The sequence below is a fragment of the Rhinolophus sinicus genome, chromosome 14, assembly GCF_057876585.1.
Source record: "Rhinolophus sinicus isolate RSI-liver-muscle chromosome 14, RSI-T2T, whole genome shotgun sequence".
In the NCBI taxonomy this organism is placed as follows: Eukaryota; Metazoa; Chordata; class Mammalia; order Chiroptera; family Rhinolophidae; genus Rhinolophus; species Rhinolophus sinicus.
In genome coordinates, this window is record NC_142514.1 from 31,781,474 (window position 1) to 31,800,704 (window position 19,231).

General features: G+C 36.8%; 1 protein-coding gene across 2 annotated transcripts in view; it reads right to left on the reverse strand.

The window, feature by feature from the left end:
* Positions 1–12,672, reverse strand: part of EIF2B3 (eukaryotic translation initiation factor 2B subunit gamma) — a 112,107-nt gene extending 99,435 nt beyond the window's left edge. For both annotated transcript variants that reach the window (XM_019716551.3, XM_019716550.3), the window contains exons 1-3: positions 12,558–12,672; positions 9,717–9,873; positions 5,595–5,740 (exon numbers count right to left, since the gene is read on the reverse strand). In XM_019716551.3, coding sequence (XP_019572110.1) covers positions 5,595–5,740; positions 9,717–9,864 — 294 coding nt within the window. In that variant the 5' untranslated portion in view covers positions 9,865–9,873; positions 12,558–12,672. The remainder of the gene's footprint in view (positions 1–5,594; positions 5,741–9,716; positions 9,874–12,557) is intronic.
* Positions 12,673–19,231: the final 6,559 nt, after the last annotated feature.

Consider the following 19,231-nt stretch of genomic DNA (forward strand, 5'->3'; position numbering starts at 1 on the left):
GCTGCAGATAATCTGTTGAGCACTGATATCATGAGCACTTCTTAATCAACTAGAAATAAGTTTCAGATCGCCAAATGGCTGGAAGACAAGGTCTAGGGGCTGGTGGCAATAATTAAGAGCTACTAACATCACAAAAAGAAAGACAATCAGAAAATTATGTGCCTCCAGAGAGGACACACCGCCACCTATGAAACAGTCTTGCCAAAAACATTCAAACCTGAATTTAACTGAGCCTCTTGGTCCAACTACCAATTTACAGAAAATACAGAGGAGAGGAGCACTTATTAAACAACACCACAGGGTCACAATCAACAATGTACAGAATGTGGAAAACTCTGCAAGTAAAAGGCCCAGTTTCTTCAACAAATAAATTATAAGGAAAGAAAAAGAAATGGAAGGAAAACCTATATTAAAAGACAATTATAATGTCTAGTCCTTATCTGCTTCCTGATTTAAATAAACATACTAACAACATTTAAAAACTATATTTATGAGGCAATTGGAAACTCATACACTTATTGGATATTTGATGATACTAAAAATTATTAGTTACTTGGTTTTTTAAGGTGTTATAATGGTATTATAGTTTTATTTTTTAAAACATTTTCATCTAAGCGATATATTCTGAAATATTTACAGATGAAATAATGTGATGTCTGAGATTTACTTCCTTTTGTACATGTTTGAAATTTTCCATAACAAAAAGTTTTAAGACATAACTATGGTCCACAATTGGTGTTTAATAAACAGCAACTATAATCATTATTATTAGTTGACTCTCAATAAATATTTGCTAAATGAATGAGTTCAGACATGGGTAAGACTGAATCATGCAGTCTTATCAACAAATATGAAACACCATTATGGAGCAAATATTAAATCTAAGAACTTCCATGTTATCGATACCAGTTACAAGAATGGAGCTCACTCACCCAGGGCCTGGGAGAATGAATGAAGCAATAAATAATCTCTGTCGATAAGTCAGGGAAAGAGGTTTGGGCAGCTGAAATAAAAAGGAAGAAGCCAGTAAATCAGCACAATTGTGAGATGAGATAAAGCAAAATGAAGTAGAAAACAGTGCCAGAAGAATAAAACCAAATAAAATGTGTCCATTAGTTGAAAAATGTAACAAATATGGTATTCAGCTTCAATATGTTATAAGCACACATGATGGAAGTTTCCACAGCTATGTAGGACTGCAATACATTTAGCAAATGCAATGTAAATTTTAAAAAATTATAAATTAAGGGGCCAGCCCGGTGGCTCAGGCAATTAGAGCTCCATGCTCTTAACTCCGAAGGCCACCGGTTCAATTCCCACATGGGCCAGTGGGCTCTCAACCACAAGGTTGCAGGTTGGACTCCTGTAAGGGATGGTGGGCTGTGCCCCCTGCAACTAGCAATGGCAACTGGACCTGGAGCTGAACTGCGCCCTCCATGACTAACATTGAAAGGACAACAACTTGAAGCTGAACGGCACCCTCTACAACTAAGATTGAAAGGACAACAACTTGACTTGGAAAAAAGGCCTGGAAGTACACACTGTTCCCCAATAAAGTTCTGTTCCCCTTTCCCAATAAAATATGTATATATATATATATATATAAAATTGTAAATTAAAATGGTGAAATATATTTTTAACAAAAATGCCAAATGAAGTTAATATACTACCGTGGTACTTCTCTGAGAAAGGCAGAAGCCACGTGGTATAACCTCACAGTAATATTTGGGGAACTCAATCTGGAGGAAGTGGGTAAAGATAAATAAAGCTAATAAACCCAAAACTCTCAAAGGGAATATTCTTTTTTTTTTTTTTTGAGTTTTAAAAAGAGGATAGTTTATTGAAAGCAAAGGGTCAGAGCTCCCGAGCGGGATGGTGTTCCAAATGGGGGGTGCCCCGGAATATTCTTATCTTACCTAAAATCTTACTGAAAACAGACCAAAAGAATCTCCAAATGTTTAGGAAGCTGCTTTGTGGGCACAAGGAAGAGAAATAAATTGGCTCAAGGGGGCATTGCTTTTAACAGCCCAGGGATACAACTTTCTCCTTTAGAAAGGTGCCTGACACCCGTTAGCAAACACTGACTGACAGCCTTCTCAGGCTATCTCACTTTCTTCAACTATTATATGTATTTCCACTACCCTTCCTACAAGTTTATGTTGATCCCAACCAGATAGTTCTGAATTTTGTCTTAGCTCAGGTTTTACTTTGTTCTTAATGGCTATTTAGGAGTCTATTTATATTCCTCCACAGGTTAGCTTTGTTGCCTTCTACTCTTAGGTTTGAATGCAGGTTGATATGAAGCCAGGATTTCAGGGAGCCACTGGTATAGGAGAAACAAAGGAGAGACAGCAAAGATAGTAGAGACTTGCTATTCAAAGTCACAGCTTGAGAAGAAGGCACAGAGGGAGGGTTATATGTAAAGGATGCTGTGTAAATGATGTGAAAACAAAGGGATAAGGGAGAAAAAGAAGAGACTGTGCCAAATGACTTAATGATAATTCTGATCTTAGGTGTGAAGGGAAGCCCTAAAATAAGGAGTAAACAATCAAAACCATAAGAGGCGGGGCCGGCCCAGTAGCTCAGGTGGTTGGAGCTCCGTGCTCCTAATGCCGAAGGCTGCCAGTTCGATTCCCACTGGTTGGAGCGCGTCCTCTCAACCACATGGTTGCCAGTTCGACTCCCTCAAGGGATGGTGGGCTGCGTCCCCTGCAACTAACAACGGCAACTGGACCTGGAGCTGAGCTGCGCCCTCCACAACTACGATTGAAAGGACAACAACTTGACTTGGAAAAAAGTCCTGGAAGTACACATTGTCTCCCAATAAAGTCCTGTTCCCCTTCCCCAATAAAATCTTTAAAAACAAAAAAAAAAAAATCCATAAGAGGCAATAAGTTGGGAGTAAAATGTCCTTTTGGCAGTCACTTTTCTCTCCTCATGCCCTCTCCTATTAGTAGTTGCCAGTCTTATTTTACTATAATACAGTATAAGACCGGGTGTAATATAATATAATACCGGGTCTTATATTAATCTTTGCTCCAAAAGACGCCTTAGAGCTGATTGTCCGTCTAGGTCTTATTTTCGGGGAAGCACGGTAGTTTAACAATGTCACAGGGTACAAAGTAAATATACAAAAAACCCACAACAATTGTATGTCTATATACAACAATAAACAATTGAAAAACAGAATTAAAAATACCAGTTATAATATCATTAAAAACATTTACCTAGGAATAATTTACTAAGAGATGTTTAAAACCTCTAAACTGAAAATTATAAAGCACTGTTGAAAGAAATTAAAGGAAACCTAAATAAATAGATGTTCAAGAATTGGAAGAAAATATTAAAATGTCAAGTCTCCCCATATTGATCTATAGAGTCAATGAAATTCCAATAAAAAGCCCAAAAAGCTTTTTCTTGTAGAAACTGATAAACTGATTCTAAAATTTATATGAAAATCAAAAGGACATACAATAGCCAAGACAATCTTAAAAAAAAAAGGAACAAAGTTGCCAGATTTACATTACCTGATTTCAAGACCTGCTATAAAGTTAAAATAACCAAGACATTATTCAGTGTGGTACTGAAGTAAAGGCAGACAAAGAGACCAACAGAACAAAAGGGAAAGGACAGAAATAGATTACACATACTTGTATACGATCAACTGATTTTCAACTAAGGCACCAGTGTAATTCAATGGGGAAAGGAAAGTCTTTTTAACAAATGGTGCTGGAACAACCAAATATCCATATAGAGAAAAGTTAACCTCTATCCCTACCTCACACCACATACAAAATTAAATCAAGATGGGTTATAGATATAAATATAAAAGCCAAACCTGTAACATTTTTAGAAGTAAACATAAAAGAATATCTTTATAAGCTTGGGATAGGCAAAGATTTCTTAGACAAGGCACAAAAAGAACTAATGATACAAGAAAAAATCAGTAATCTGGATTTCATCAACATTTAAAACTTCTGGTCACCAAAAGACACCATAAAGAAAGTGAAACGGCAAGCCACAGACTGGCAGAAAATGTTCACAACACTTATCTGACAAAAGACTGCATCTAAAATATATAAAGAATTTCTATAATCAATAATAAAAAGACAAACAACTCAATTAAAAAATAGGCAAATGCCTTGAACAGAAACTCCATGAAGATAAACAAATAGGCAATAAACACATAAAATGGTGGTGAGCATAATTACTATTGGGAAAATGTAAACTGAAACGACAATGAGCTACTACTACTACATGTACACCCCCTCGAATGGTTAAAATTAAGAAGATTGACAATATCAAGTATTGATAAAGATGTGAAGCAAATGCAACTCATATATTGTTGATGGAAGTGTAAAATGGTACAACCACTTGGAAAACAATTTGGCAGTTTATAATAAATAAACCCTATAACCTAGAATATTTTCACTGAGACTTGTAGAACAACGTTTCCAACAGCTTTATTCATAATGTCCAAAAATTAGAAACAACTCAAAAGACCATCAACAGGAAAATGGGTAAATAGTGGTATATTTATTCAATGGAATACTATTCAACAATAAAAAAAGAATGAACTGCAATATGAATGAATCTGAAAAATATTATGTTGAACAAAAGAAACCAGAATAAAATCGTATGATTCCATTTATATCTAGTTCATGAACAAGCAAAATTAATGTACGGTGATAGAAATCAGAACAGCAGTTGACTCTAGAGGTGCGGGACTGACTAAAAAGAAGCACAAAGAATATTTCAGAGGTGATGGAAATGTTCTAGATTTGGGTAACCTGGATGTATTTGTCAAAACTCATTACTTTGTATACTACTCAATCTCTGTGTATTTCACTATGCGTAAATTATTCCCCAATAAAGGGTGGGAAGGGGATAGGCCATGTACATTGCTGCATTAATTTATTCGTTCTTTAGTGTACAGGTAGATGGAACATGTTATTACATCTGTTCGCAGTCACCAGAAATAGCAGAAGAAAGTCTGCCTCCCAATTCAAACAAGATGGCAACATTATCACACAAACTGAATTTTTTCCAAAGGACATTAATTTTAGAATAATTTATGATGGCTCTTTCTCAATTTATAGGCCACCGGCCACTTGGGGAGACTGTGTCCTCATATCCACATGCCCTTGTTAGTTTCTTAATCATGGGAGACGAAAAGCTCAAATATTATCATGTAAGGGGATCTGGAATTTTTAAAAGTTCCTTTGTACTTCTTTCCAGTTAATCTGTCATCAGCAGAATCCACTGCTACCCTAATTTTTATCACTATATAACAATTTTGCTTATTCATGAACTTCATACAAATGGACTCTTTCAAAGTAAATTTGAAGTATATCTTTTTTTTATAAAGATGTATTATTACTCAAAAATATTGGAAACCAGTGACTGACTGAGACAACTAAATGTCTAAATCTTCACCAGTAATCAAACTAGAAACAGTTGAAGAGTACATGGGCAACAAAGTATGTGATGCAAGAATGTATTTTTAAAAAAGCATTGTAAACTATAATGCACTGGAAAAACATAAGACGACATTTATCTTCAATAAACAATAAAAATCAAGAAATGGTTTTCACCTTAAGTTTTGGATATATATGGCGCAGAGAATCTGCAGTTCCTTTGTCTGCTTCATCAGGAATACACACAATATCTAGCTTCATTTTCATCTTGAATTCTGCAGGTAGAGCCTTTTGGACATCCCTGGTTGTAACGACAATGACTTCTACAGTACAAAAGGAAAAATACAAAAACTCTCATTCATTTAGACAATGGTTTCACTATTTCAATTAGAAATGGTGTTTCTAGATTTAATAATAACAGCTAATATTATTATGGAGACTTTTCAATGTACTTTACATGTGTTCTCTCAATTCTTACAACAATCTCATTTTACAAATGAGAAAGCTTGGACTAAAAGTTGTAAATTTATTCATGGCCGCACAACTACGTAGTAAGCAATGGATTCAAGATAAAATTCAGGTCTGTCTGAATTAAAGTCCACACTTTAATATATGACATGCTACTTCTTAGCGTGAAGAATTCAGAAAAGCGTTCATCAAAGCATATACAAATGGGAACACTTTTAAATCCTCATTCACTACAAAGAAAGAGCTATCACCACTTCCCACCAGATAACCATTACTGCTTCACTGAGGATCACAATAAACCTTAGTAAGAGGCAATTTCCCATAACAGAAGACTTTACCTTATCCATACAGCTATTGACTAATGATACAAAACTTGGGGTTTTGTCATGGATCTTTGGTAGGCTAATGTAATCCACTGCAAAATAACATGTATTGCTAACGTCTGAAGACCAGATTTTAGCATCTCTAAAGTGAAACAATTTCCACTTGTTCCATGATAGTTCCAGGTCACAATTATCTCTTCCTTTCACTGTAATCATTCTTTTCTATTTTCTTCCCTTCTCTTCTTTCTTCCTCTTTCTTTTTCAACTATTTAAACTTCCTTCCTCCTTTCTTCTTTCTTCCTTTCCCCACTCGGCTTTTTTGTCACTAACTCACTCATCCATCCAATAAATACAAATGCATGTAATATGTACAGGACAAATAGGCACTGAGAATTCAGAAATGAACTCAACATGGTTCCTATTCTTAAGAAACTTAACATGGAGAAATGAGACATGGAAGTGATTAACTGAGAAACATTTCATGGAAGGGATGCCTTTTGAGGTAGGCCGCGATGAATTTAAGTCCAACAAAAATTTCTTCAATACATACTGCATGTAAAATGCTGATGTTAAAAGATGAATTAGACACAGTACCGACTCTCAGAGAGCTCAGTCTCCCATGCCATTAACTACAGCATAAAACAGGTCTTGAGAGGTATGAAGATAGAAAAACAAAGTGTGATGGAAGCATAGAGGACAGGGTGATTGATGCTGTTGGGGATTTCAAAAAGAAGGTGACATTTCCATAAGTTGGAGAGGACATTTTAGGTAGAGTGGATAGAGTAAAGGGAGTAACTGCAAATATGGGATAGCCAATCTAATAATTTGACCAAGACTTTTCTGTATGGAGAGAGACAAATGCTAAGCAGGGCTACGTTAACGTCTCTAAAATCATGAACAATATGAACAAAGTGAATGCTGACTTGGTTATTAAACTCCAGAATCCTATGTTTAAAAGGCATTCTCTAATTTCTGAGTGAGCCTCAGGGAGAAGGAATTTTTCTATTTAGTGGGTAGTAAATATACCACAAAAGGCCACCCCCAAGCATAACTACAGATATAGCAAAAGTAAAACAACAACAAAATGTTACAGATGACAAATCCATAGTTATTTTTAAAAATTAGGATATTTTAAAGTGTACTAAGGTGTGTCCTTCACCTGTAAGACTGAGCTCTAAAAAGAAAATCTCTTCTATAACATGTCTCTTAACATGAGTGTCATACAGACTACTGCATAGAAATATCCCTGGGTCTGTCTCAGGAAGGCAATTCTCACAGTGGAATGAACACTGGGTCACAAGACTGGGCCCTAGGATCTGGCAGCATCTGGTACTATATTAACTATAGACCACCTCAAACTCATTGTGCCAAAGCTGAACTCATTATCTTCATTCAAACCTGTTCCTGTCTCTTATTGCCTTTCCTAGTTACCAGCATCCCCATCTACCTAGTCACCCAAGCAAAAAGTAGAGGGAATTCTTCCCTCTTTTTCCATTTCCCTTCCTCTGACTCATCAACTTTCTCAAATGTTCCCTCTTCTCCCTCCTTAATGCTACTTCTTTAGTTCAGGCCCTCTTCATTACTGGTGTGGACTTTTGTATCAATTTTTTAATTTGTCTGTTTATAGTCTTGACTCCCTCAAATCCATTCTTTATACAGATTCCAAAACAATTTTTTAAAATGCAAATCTAAGTTGTCATATTTATTACCATAAAGTTGTTCATAATATTCCCTTATTATTTTTTAATGTCTGTAGGATCTGCAGTGATGTCCCCTTACTCGTTCCTGTTATTAGTAATTTGTGTCTTCTCTTTTTTTTCTGATCTGATTAGAGATTTAACAATTTTATTGATTTTTTTTTCAAATAATCACCTTCTGGTTTTATTGATTTTCTCTAATGCTTTTGTTTTCTATTCCATTTATTTCTGCTCTTAGCTTTTTTTTTAAAATTTCCTTCTTTGTACTTATTTGTGTTTCATTTGTTCCTCCTCTTTTTCTAGCTTCTCAAAGTAGAAGCTTAGATGATAATTTGAGCTTCATTTCTTCTTTTCTAACATAGTGCTTAATGCTATAGATTTTCCTCTAAACACTGCTTTAGCTATATTCCTCTATATTCCTACAGTATATTTCATTTTCACTAAGTTCAAAATATTTTCTAATTTCCCATGTGATTTCTTCTTTAACTTATGGTTTATGTAGAAGTATGTGGTTTAATCTCCAAATACTTAGGGATTCTCTTGGTATCTTTCTGTTTTTGATTTCTAATTTAACTCTGTGGTCAGAGACTATCCTTTGTATGACTTTAATCCTTATAAATTTATTGAGACCTGCTTTATTTAAAAAAATATGGTCTATCTTGGTAAAAGTTCTGAATACTTGAAAAGAATGTATATTCTGCTTTACTGGGTGGAATGTTTTATAAATGTCAATTAGGTCAAGTTGTAGAAAATCCTAAGGAATCTATAAAAAGCTATAAGAATTTAAGTGTATTAATAAGCAAAGTTGCAGGATAAAAGGTCAGTATAAGAAAAACTGTTATTTTTATGTACTAGCAACAACAAGTGGAAATTAGAATATAACAATTACCATTTACAATAGCATAAAAAATATAGAGAAAAATTTAGTAAAGTATCTATAAGTCCTGTAACTGAAAACTATAAAACATTACTGAAATTACAGAAGACCTAAATAAATGAAGACATACACCACACTCATGGATCGAAAGACTGAATATTGTTAAGATGTGAATTCTCTTCATATTGATACATGGATTCAATTCAATCCCAATCAAAATCCCAGCAACCCTTTTTATATAAATTGATAAGCTGATTCTAAAATTTATATAAAGACACAAAGGGCTTAGAATAGCTAATATACAAATTTAACCACATTATACCTTTGTTTAAACCTTTCACTGGTTTCCCACTGCTTTCAGGAAAAAAATCTAAATTCCTCAACATGGAATACAAGGCCCTTTATAGCATGACCCCTGCTTATCTCTTTCACTACATCTACTCTTTCCCCTTACACTTTATATTACAGCCATGTAAAATGAATAGCACTTTACACAGTGCCACACAATTGTCACATTACACAATGATAATTTATTTATATGTGTATCTCTTCATTAGTGGAGATCAGGACCTGAGTGTCTTTTCAATTCTGTACCCCAGTGCTTAATATATTACTTGGCACATATAGATTCACAGTAAGTACTGACTATGAGGCACTTGGATTCCCATTCTGCTCTTTCTGATATCCTTACAGGGTTCATTTTAGATCATTGTGGACACCAGCTCTAAAATATTAACACTTAGTGCTATCTTCTCAACCTTTTTCACACAGCAATAGAGTACTTCTATGTTCCTCATTTCAAGAGGCCAGTCTCCGGCCAACGTTGAGTCCTAGTTTTCTCTCATTCATCCTCTCTCACCCTCATAAAACAGATAAACCATTGGGATCAAACAGCCTAAAAGTTTTACGAGTGCATCTCATTGCCATAGCTCACCTTCAAATCCAACACGCTCCAGCAAGTTCAATGGGTACCAAATTAAAGGTTTGTTCCCAACTGGAAGCAGAGGTTTGGGAATGCTGGAAGTCAGGTCTGTCATCCGAGATCCCCCTCCAACTGCCATTACTACTGCTTGAAACTCCATTTTTACAAACTGCCATCACAGAGAAAAACAATTAACAGGGGAAAAAAGTAACAAAAATCAAAGCATACACAGTACTAACACTATTTCTATTTATGTTATTGATACCCATTTATGTCAAATACATCACTTCCAATTCCAGTAACCAGAATCATAAAGCTCCTCAGCTGCAGTATAAACATTACTTTTATCATATTTTCTTACTTACCAGTATATACTCGCAGCTCCAGCCTGGGAAGATGGGTTGGAGGAGGGATAAGAATTTTAAAACTCTGGCCCTTGCCCTTGAATTGCTCACAATTAAGTGGAAAAGACAAATTCAGTAAATTGCAATACACTATCACTAGTGTCATGGGAGAAATATACTCAAGATGCAGTAGGCAAATAGTGAAGGTAATACCTAAGTCTATAAGAAGGTAATGCTTGAGCAAACTCTGGAAGGAGTAAAAGTTTACCAAGTGGGCTTCTGATTCAGTTCTTATTCCTTGAAAAAATTCTTAAAACTTCTGGCTAAAGGTCTCCGAAAAGTATGAAATGAGTTAAGAGTCCTCCAATAATTCAGCAATCTGCTCCCATCTTCTCATTACTCCCAACTATGAAAGATATTACTATAAACACAAATGCAGGCTTGTATCTTAACCTAGATTTGCAGAGCCCAATTGCACAAACAAACCAAGTAATTCCTTTTTTCAAACTCGAGGTAATAAATGAAACTGTTTGACCTTCAAAAGAATCTCTCTACAGCAGCTACCACAGAGGCACAGTAAAAGGTCATAAATCCTTACTGATTTAAAATAAAAATGCCCTTTGACTTACAACGAACGATGTAACCTTTTAAATACAAGAGTGAATGCAATGTTCAGAAAAAGAATTTATTTAACACCAAACTGGCGAATAATGTTGCACCTTTATCGCAATTATGATTAGTTCTGGGCCCCTCACATCAATATTTAAACTGCAGCACTTACACTCAGTACACCTAAGGCACAAAGTGAAGGCTCTTGTACAAAATCCACCCTGAAAGATAATAGTAATTATGATTAAAGCAAGCATTGCCTCAGATTGGAATTCAACTTCAATTTGGCACTATATAAATCCCATCACATCTGATGTTTTTAAGAAAAACACCACTGGATCCTTCAGGATCAAAAGACCTGAGTTTGAGTTCTGCTTCTACCACTTATAGGTGATGTGACCAGGGGCTCGACATTTAATATTCTCAGCGCCCTCAGTTCCTAGAAGGGAGCCTGGTGGTTAAGTTCACAGACCCTTGAGCTAGACTGACTCGGTCTGAATTCCAGCCCTACCATGTATTAACCGTGTGAACTAGAACAAGCTACATAACTTTTCTATGGCTCAGTTTTCATTTTCTAAGTGAGGAAAATTACAGTTTCTACTTCACAGAACTGAGGTGAAGAGTAACTTAGTTAATCTATGTAAAGCGCACAAAATAGTGTCAATCTCACAGCAAGCACTATAAAAGTGTTTGGTATTATTAGACAGAGGCTAGATCATGGAAAGCCTTCTGTGCCATCTGAACCGTGCTGTTCCATAATTCTGGTTTCTGTCCTGCTATTTTTGCTTCCTAGGTGCCTTTCTCCTGTGCCTAATAATCACCTATGAAACAAATTTTAAGACTCAGTTCAAGAATCATCTTGCCTAAAAAGCCATTCCCACCCTTCCCATCCTACTGGTAAAAGCGACTCCTTTTCCCTTAGGGGCTTCCACTCTACCATGTACAGATTACCTGTCTTTACAGGGTTTAACGTGTATGTATTTAAGTGTCTATTTCCTGTGAGTTCCTTGAAGGGAGGGGCTGTATTTGTCATCACTGCATTCCCAGTACCTAACACAATTCCCATCAAATACCAGACACTCAGTGTTTGTAGAATGAGCATCTGTGAACTTCACAACAACCTGTATTAAGACGCAAGCTCAAACATGTGCAGAAGGAGCATTAGAACACAGGTCACTAGTATCTAAGGTTCTTGCCCTCAGTGAGGCACTGGGTGATAATCATGAATGTAACTAACCATGATACTAGGCAGACTGTCAAATGCCTCAATGTCACTGCCACGACACTGGGTGACAGGATTCAAGGAAACGAATCTCCTCAGCCTCTCAAGCTTTAGAGGAGGTGGTCAGGACATCTCAGGCATGCTTCCATCATAGCATCCATTGCCTGCTCTGTTTGTAAGTTGGTAAGCTAAAACACTGTATCATAATTGGTTTCTCATCCAGACTTTATTGCATTCCTTTTTATACTTCATTGCCTTGCACCTAAACCACTAAAAATAGGCATAATAATGAATGACGGGCTGACGCGGAAAGAATTCAGGCACTGTGCTAAGGGCGTCTGGTCCGGAGTCTGATGCTCGCTCACTCGCTGTCACTTCGAGGAGAGCCTCCCCTCCCTGAAACTCAGTTTCTCCATCTGTTGCACAGGTGGTTGGGTCCGATTCTCCCCAAGTTCCCTTCTAGTTCGGACACCTGGTCCCATGGCCGGGTCGGGCAGGGACTCGAGCTGGTAACTCTAGGGCTCCGCACCCCTGCTCACCCCCTCAGGCCCTCCTCCGCCGGGCTCGAAGAGACGCCTCGCGCAGATACCCCACCACCACCACCACCACCACCACCACGCTGCTCACCCCACCAGCCAGCTCGAAGGCGACCTGGCAGCGCAGAAGCCATAGCTTTACCTCAGCTCCTGGTGCGCCACAACCGCTCCCGGTGCTCTCCACACGCCGCCTCCGACTGGCAGCCCACGGGCGCAGGCGCGCGATGGCCGAGCTGATCAATGCGACGCGCGGAGCAGGCCTGCGGAGAAGGACGAGCGCCGAGCCGTAGATTGGGCACCAGAAGCGCGCGCGCCTCCAGGAGGAGAGGAGGCGGGGCCGTCATTGCTTTTTCGTTCATTCACAAATCACCAACACCCATGGAGTGTTCTTCCAAGTGCAGGGCTCCTGGAACCAGATTGGAATAAGTCACTGCCTTCCTTCAGAGAGTTCTCTTTCTAGGACCTGGTTCCGACTACCACTCGCTGAAAAGAGAGCTCACAGGGAGATGCAGTTCTGGGTTAGCCAGTGGAGAAATCACCAAATACCTTTGCAGCCCAGAGATTGCCAGGGCTTTCTATGTCCATGATGTGCAACGTGGAGACTCACGACGACTTTCAGAACCAGACTATTATGGTATGGAAAACATCCACGTTTAGCTATCGAAACAGTGGGTGATGGGTGGAGGGGGGTCAGCAAAGAACTCACTTGAGGCGGTGGCACTGAACAATGGCTTGAAGCGAGTCAGGTGGATATCCTGGGTGAGAGCTTTCCAAGCAGACTAGCCAGCAAGTGCAAAAGCCCCGAAGAGAGAGACTGCATGTTCAAAGAACACCAAATAGGCGAATATGACTGAAGGGAAGTAAGCCAGGGGGAGAATGAAAGATGGCAGAGGAGGTCAGAGAGGAACGAGGGAGAAGGTAGAGAATTCAGATTATGTGAGTCTTGTAGGTCATTGTGAGGACCTTGAGTTAAACAGAGCAGGAACATGATTTGACAGGTTTTTGAGGGATCACTCAGGTTGCTGTATTAATAAGCTTTCTGGAAGCAGGGAAACCACTTAAGAGGCTGCAACTGTATGAGAGACCACAAACGCCTGAGTCCAGACAACTCCAACAATTGTGAGAGGTAATAATAAAATAATTGTTGTTTTAAGCAGTAAGTTTTGAGGTGTTTTGTTAAGTTGCAGTAGATAAAAAGAACAGTGGTCATTCTCTTTCCCACGCATCCCTGCAATTTCCTAACCTTTTGAAAGCTTCCTCTTTTTCTATCCATCTCTTAAACATTGAGTTGCTTTAGGTCCTTGCCAGTTGGGAGACAGTTGAATTTTTGCAATAAAAATAAAGGAGTTTGACTTTATTCAACAGTATTTATTGAGTGCCTAATATGTGTCAAGCAATGTCTTAGATGCTATATGCTGGGGATACAGCACTCAACGAGAAAAACAGGGCCTGTAATTTCCCCCAGATTTTCAGCCTGAAGAATAGGAGCTCAGCTTAGATCGTGCTAAAAAAAAACACACCCAAAAACCAAACAAAAAAACCTGAGGGTCATATCCATAAAACCAGCCTATCCCTGCATTGCCTCTGCTTCACTTTAGGATGCTGGTGATCAGTTATTAAATAATTATTTATTTTAACTCAAATATAACATCAAGTGTTTCGGTAAAAGCCAGCCATGGAGTGATTGATTTGGCCACCGGAAACCTGAAACTTGCCTACTCTTTCCTTCTGCAGCAAGATTCTTTCTCTCCTTGGTATTATATTAGCTCAAGCAAGCAGAAGCCTTGGGAATTACAGCATGGTTTTGAGGTGAGAACTAGTTATGAAGTAAGAAGAGCATTCAAACCCATATCTAGCATCCATTTTAAATGCTCATGTTTAAACTAGCAAATGTTTTCGGGGAACTATAGGACTTTCTCCTCCAGTTGAGGGACATAGTCAAGGGATTGCTTCATTAAACTCATTTTAAATTATTCCCTTAGGGCAATGGTTCTCAAACTTTTTGGTCTCTGGACACTAAAAATTATTGGGACCCCAAAGAATTTATGTTTATATGGATTATATTTACTGATACTTGCAATGTTAATAATTCAAACTGAGCAATTAAAAAAATTCATTTAAAAAATAAAAATAATAAAACCACTATAATGATAACATAATATTTTTATGAAAACATATAACTGTTTTCAGAACAAAACATTTAGTGAGAAGAATGCCATGGTTTCACCTTATATAGGTCTAATGTTTGGCTAAGAAAACAATTGAATTCTCCCATCAGCTGAGATACATTGTTTTGGGTGAATTATATGATGAAAACCTGACCTCATACAGATTTGTAATTAGAAAAGAGAGATATCTTAATAGCTTGCAGGTACTGTAGGTAATTGTAGGTATTATTCTTTGATACTACACCAAAACTCAATAATTTGTAACAGATTAGTTGTAACATAGAATCATATCAATGAGCATTTTATACTCTGTTATAATACTTGCACTTTGAATGGACATTTTATCCATGCTTGATCTTGCATCTTGATGCATTGATCATTGTAAAATACTGGTTTGCTGAGGTATGCAGATCTTCTCAAGGTTGACTCATACAATATTTTCAAAATCACATTTGCTAATATTATATTACCACCAATCTCATCAGAAAAGTTCTTAAATTTTGGAAAGCTGGCAAGCTTATGTTGACAGAAGTTTTCCAAACTTCTGATTTTTCTCTTGAAAGCTCAAATATTATCATTGGCAACAAATACTGTTGTGGTTTTCCTTGAAGTGATTGGCTTACTTCATTTATTTTGATAAATTGTTGGCCATGGTTTTTCAGTTGTTCATTCAAGTAAATATAGTGTTCTATGAAAAAAGCAGTAGTTGACAAATCAAACAATCACCCAAGTACTTTTTTTAGAGACAACCATCATACATCATTAGTATGCACAGAAGTGTTACATGTGTAGTTTCCATTTCACCACATAGAATATTAAAAAGGTGAGTGACCAAGGACCAAGATTTAATAAAATTATTGCTTCATCAAAGACATTCTTAAGTGAAACTTACTTTGCTTTATTATTATTTTTATTGCAAGTGTGTGGCAGTGAAGAATACAATGACTATTAGCACAGTTTGGTATCACTGCATTTGCACCAGCAGTGCCAATATTGATATAATGAAAGGGCAAATAATGTTTTAGTATTATGAAAATAGTTTTGATCTGACAGACCCCCTGAAAGTTTCTTCAGGACTCCCAGAGGTCCATGAAGCACTTTAAAAACTGCTGCTTTATGGATTCCTTCTTTCTGGCTCCCATTGCTTCTAGTACTTACATTATGGCACTCACCACAAAGGATTGTCATTTCCTTTTTCATGTCTTCTCAATCACCCTGGGAGCCCTTTGAGAATGAAGGCTATACCTTTTTGGCTTCTTTGTCCCCAGGTCCTAGTACAGGACCTGGGACATGCTCAGTAAATAATAATGAATGAATTAAAAATTTCTCATGAATTTTCCCTTGCCCTCTCATTTGGTGGTGGGAAAACTGGGCTGAAGGCCTGGGTCATTGATGGTCTCTTCTGAAAATTGCTTCTTACCAAGTCAATCCATATTATTATCCCTCATGCCTAACCTCATGCTTATTATTTATTTTTTATTTATTAATTACACAGGAAGTACTTAATAAATGCTTATTGAACACAGGCTGTTTCCTATGTTTGTTTCATGCTCATATTTCTTCCCGAAGGGACATTTGTGTGTATGTGTATGTGGTGGGGGAATAGTTTAAGAAGGTCAAGCTCTAAAGGTTTCTTTGAACTGTGGGAGACAAAAGAAACCTTTTAAAGTTGGACTGGGGCTCAGAAACACTCTTCCCACGGTCTGCAAGAGAGCTCTCTTTGGGAATTTGCTGGCCATGACACAATATTCATCTATTCCATTTGGCTGTGGACTTGTTAGTGAGGCAGGGAATTATTATTTTTAGAGGGCTGAGTGAAAGATGAAAATGAAATGAGAAACTCTACTTTGGCAACCAATTGCAGGTCCTAAAATATTTGTGTTTTATTTTTGTACATAAGCCCAGCAGTTGCCCAATAGATTCATAATAAGTTAGAGAGCAAATGATGCTACAGTGTTTATATAGAGAGCTTGGAAAGAACCTTCATTAATTAGGACTTCAATATTTCCTTTCAAGAACACAGCATTTTCATCATTGGTGGTTTTAAAGGTCAGCATCTGGACATTTTTGCTCTAAACTGATGGGTCAATTTTTAAAATAAATGATTCAATCAGTTTGGTGATATTTCCTCCTTTATTGAAAACAAAATTTTTCAGATGGCTGATTTTCCTTGTTTTTAAATTGGAAAGTATGGTTTATGGGTCACAGTTCATTTATTTGTTGAACAACTATTTACTGAGTGACTACTATGTGCCAAGAATAGTTTTAGGCTCTTAAAATATATTAGTGAACAAAAAAGCATCCAGGCCTAATCCTAACAGGGAGAGGAAGTCTAAATAATAAATGAGTAAACTGTACAGTACATTAAAAAGTGATAAGAAAAAGGGAATAAGAAGTTAGGCAGGAAAGAAAGACAGGAGGAAAACATGTTGACAGCTATAAAGTCTTAGTTTTATACAGGTTATTAAAATTTGGGACTTATATCTCATTTAAATCTTTCTATAACTTTCTATCTAATAAATTTAGAAGCAAATACAAAAGTAACAGGTGATAAAATGGTGTTCCTTCAGAAACTCTCCTCCCTAAAAGCAATGAGAATACTGTCAAAAATGTCAGAATTAAGTTTTTTGATGTTCATTGTGAGCAGTGAATTATGTCACTTCTTTCAGTGTGTTCGTGATTAGTCACTGCACATATACAGACAGCAAAGAATGGAGCAGTTTTGCTTCCTTGCCTCGCTGTGATAAACCCATGTGACATTTTAAAAAAAAAAGAATAATTGAGAATTGGCCAACAAAGTGAAAGTGCAGCAAAGAAGTTAAAGATGATAATGCTGGAAGTGAAATTCAAATTAAACATAAATGGAGTTAGAGAAGAAATAGCTGATCATGGGAATGTGGACACTGCCGTCATGAGAGAGTATAGCTATGCAGCCAGAGGAACTTAGTGAAGGCAACTGTATCTACATAAATGAGAAAAGGGATTATGACAAAAAGGATGAAGATGTCCCATAGGAAGTGAAGCCAGCAAAACACTTCACATTAAAGTAATTCTTAGAGATATTTCATGAGTTTCAAAGTACATAGAATAAAATGTTGGAAGCTGATCCAAACTTAAAAAGGAGTATGACAATTCATCAAGACACAGTGAAGATACTTGTTCCATATTATAAGACAAAAGAGGCAAGCACTGTTCAAATTACTCTTGGTAAGTTTTTTACAAAGAAAAAAATTGATTCTCAAATTTTCTAATGCTTCAGGTTACAATATATTAAATATACAATATACAAATATACAATATACAAATATAGTTTTACTATTTTTCCTGTTTTCCTGTACGTAAGCTACAGTAGAGAGTTTTTGATGTTTGACAAAAATTTTAAAGATCATAGAACAATGGTAATTTCTTCCATTGATTATTAAGATCTCTTTGATTGGTTACAACTTGCAGGGTCACTTTTATAGTTTGGCACTACTGTACTGTGTAAAAGGAGGATTTCTTATATGTAAAAAATTTAGCATAAAATGATGTATGTGAAAAGGTAGCATTTCAAATTAATAGTAAAAGGATAGATACTTCAAAAAAGGAAGCTGAGGACACTGGTCAACAGCTAGTATGTGATAAAGCTAGGATATGAATACAGGCAAGCTGACTCTAGAGAATGTGCTCTTACCTAGTACATTATATTGCCTTCCCATGATATATATCCAATAAGTGTTTTCTTCCATAAAGATTTTGACTTGAAATTAAGTGGCAAAGTACAAATCAGGAAATCATTTGCAACACCTGACACAACAGACAAAGGGGTTAATATAGAAGTTATAGCACCCTAGTTACTATGTCAGCAGGCTTTGGAACGGGCAGACCACCAAGCTAAATCCTAGCTTTATCAGTTAGTACTTATATGACCATGGCAAGTTATTTAATTCATCTTTACTCTGGGTTTCTCATCTGGAAATGGGCATAACAATAGTACTTACTTCACAGAGTTGTTCAGAAGATAAAACTAGATAACAGATGTGCGGCACCTAACACAGTGCTTTGCTGTGCTTATTAGTTTAGTACTGTGCAAAGATTGTTATAAATCAATAAGGAAAGTATAATCAAACCAATTGAAAAATGGACAAAAACACAAAAATGCAGTCCATAAAGAAGAAAAACAATTGCTCGATTTGGTAAATAGTCAAAGCAATGAAAATTAAAATAACAATCATAGCATTTTTTCAAACACATTAAATTGTCAACGATTTTTTAAGTGCTAATGCCCAAGGTTGGTAAAAGTTTAGGAAATAGACACTAAAGAGAGTGAAAATTGATAAACTGGCAATTTGGCAGTTTGATGAAGCGAGCTTAGGGTTATTCTAAGGAAATAATCAAATAGGTATGCAAGGATATATGCAAGAGGATGTTTATTGTAACATTTGTAGTTTTCAATATCGAAAATTTGTTAGCAACCTTAATGTCCATCTGTAGTGTTTTAAATGAATAAACATGAAAATTCCTTACAACATAATACAATGCAGCTAATAAAAATAATGGTTAAGGGGGCCGGCCTGGTGGCTCAGGCGGTTGGAGCTCCATGCTCTTAATGCCAAAGGCTGCCGGTTTGATTCCCACATGGGCCAGTGGGCTCTCAACCACAAGCTTG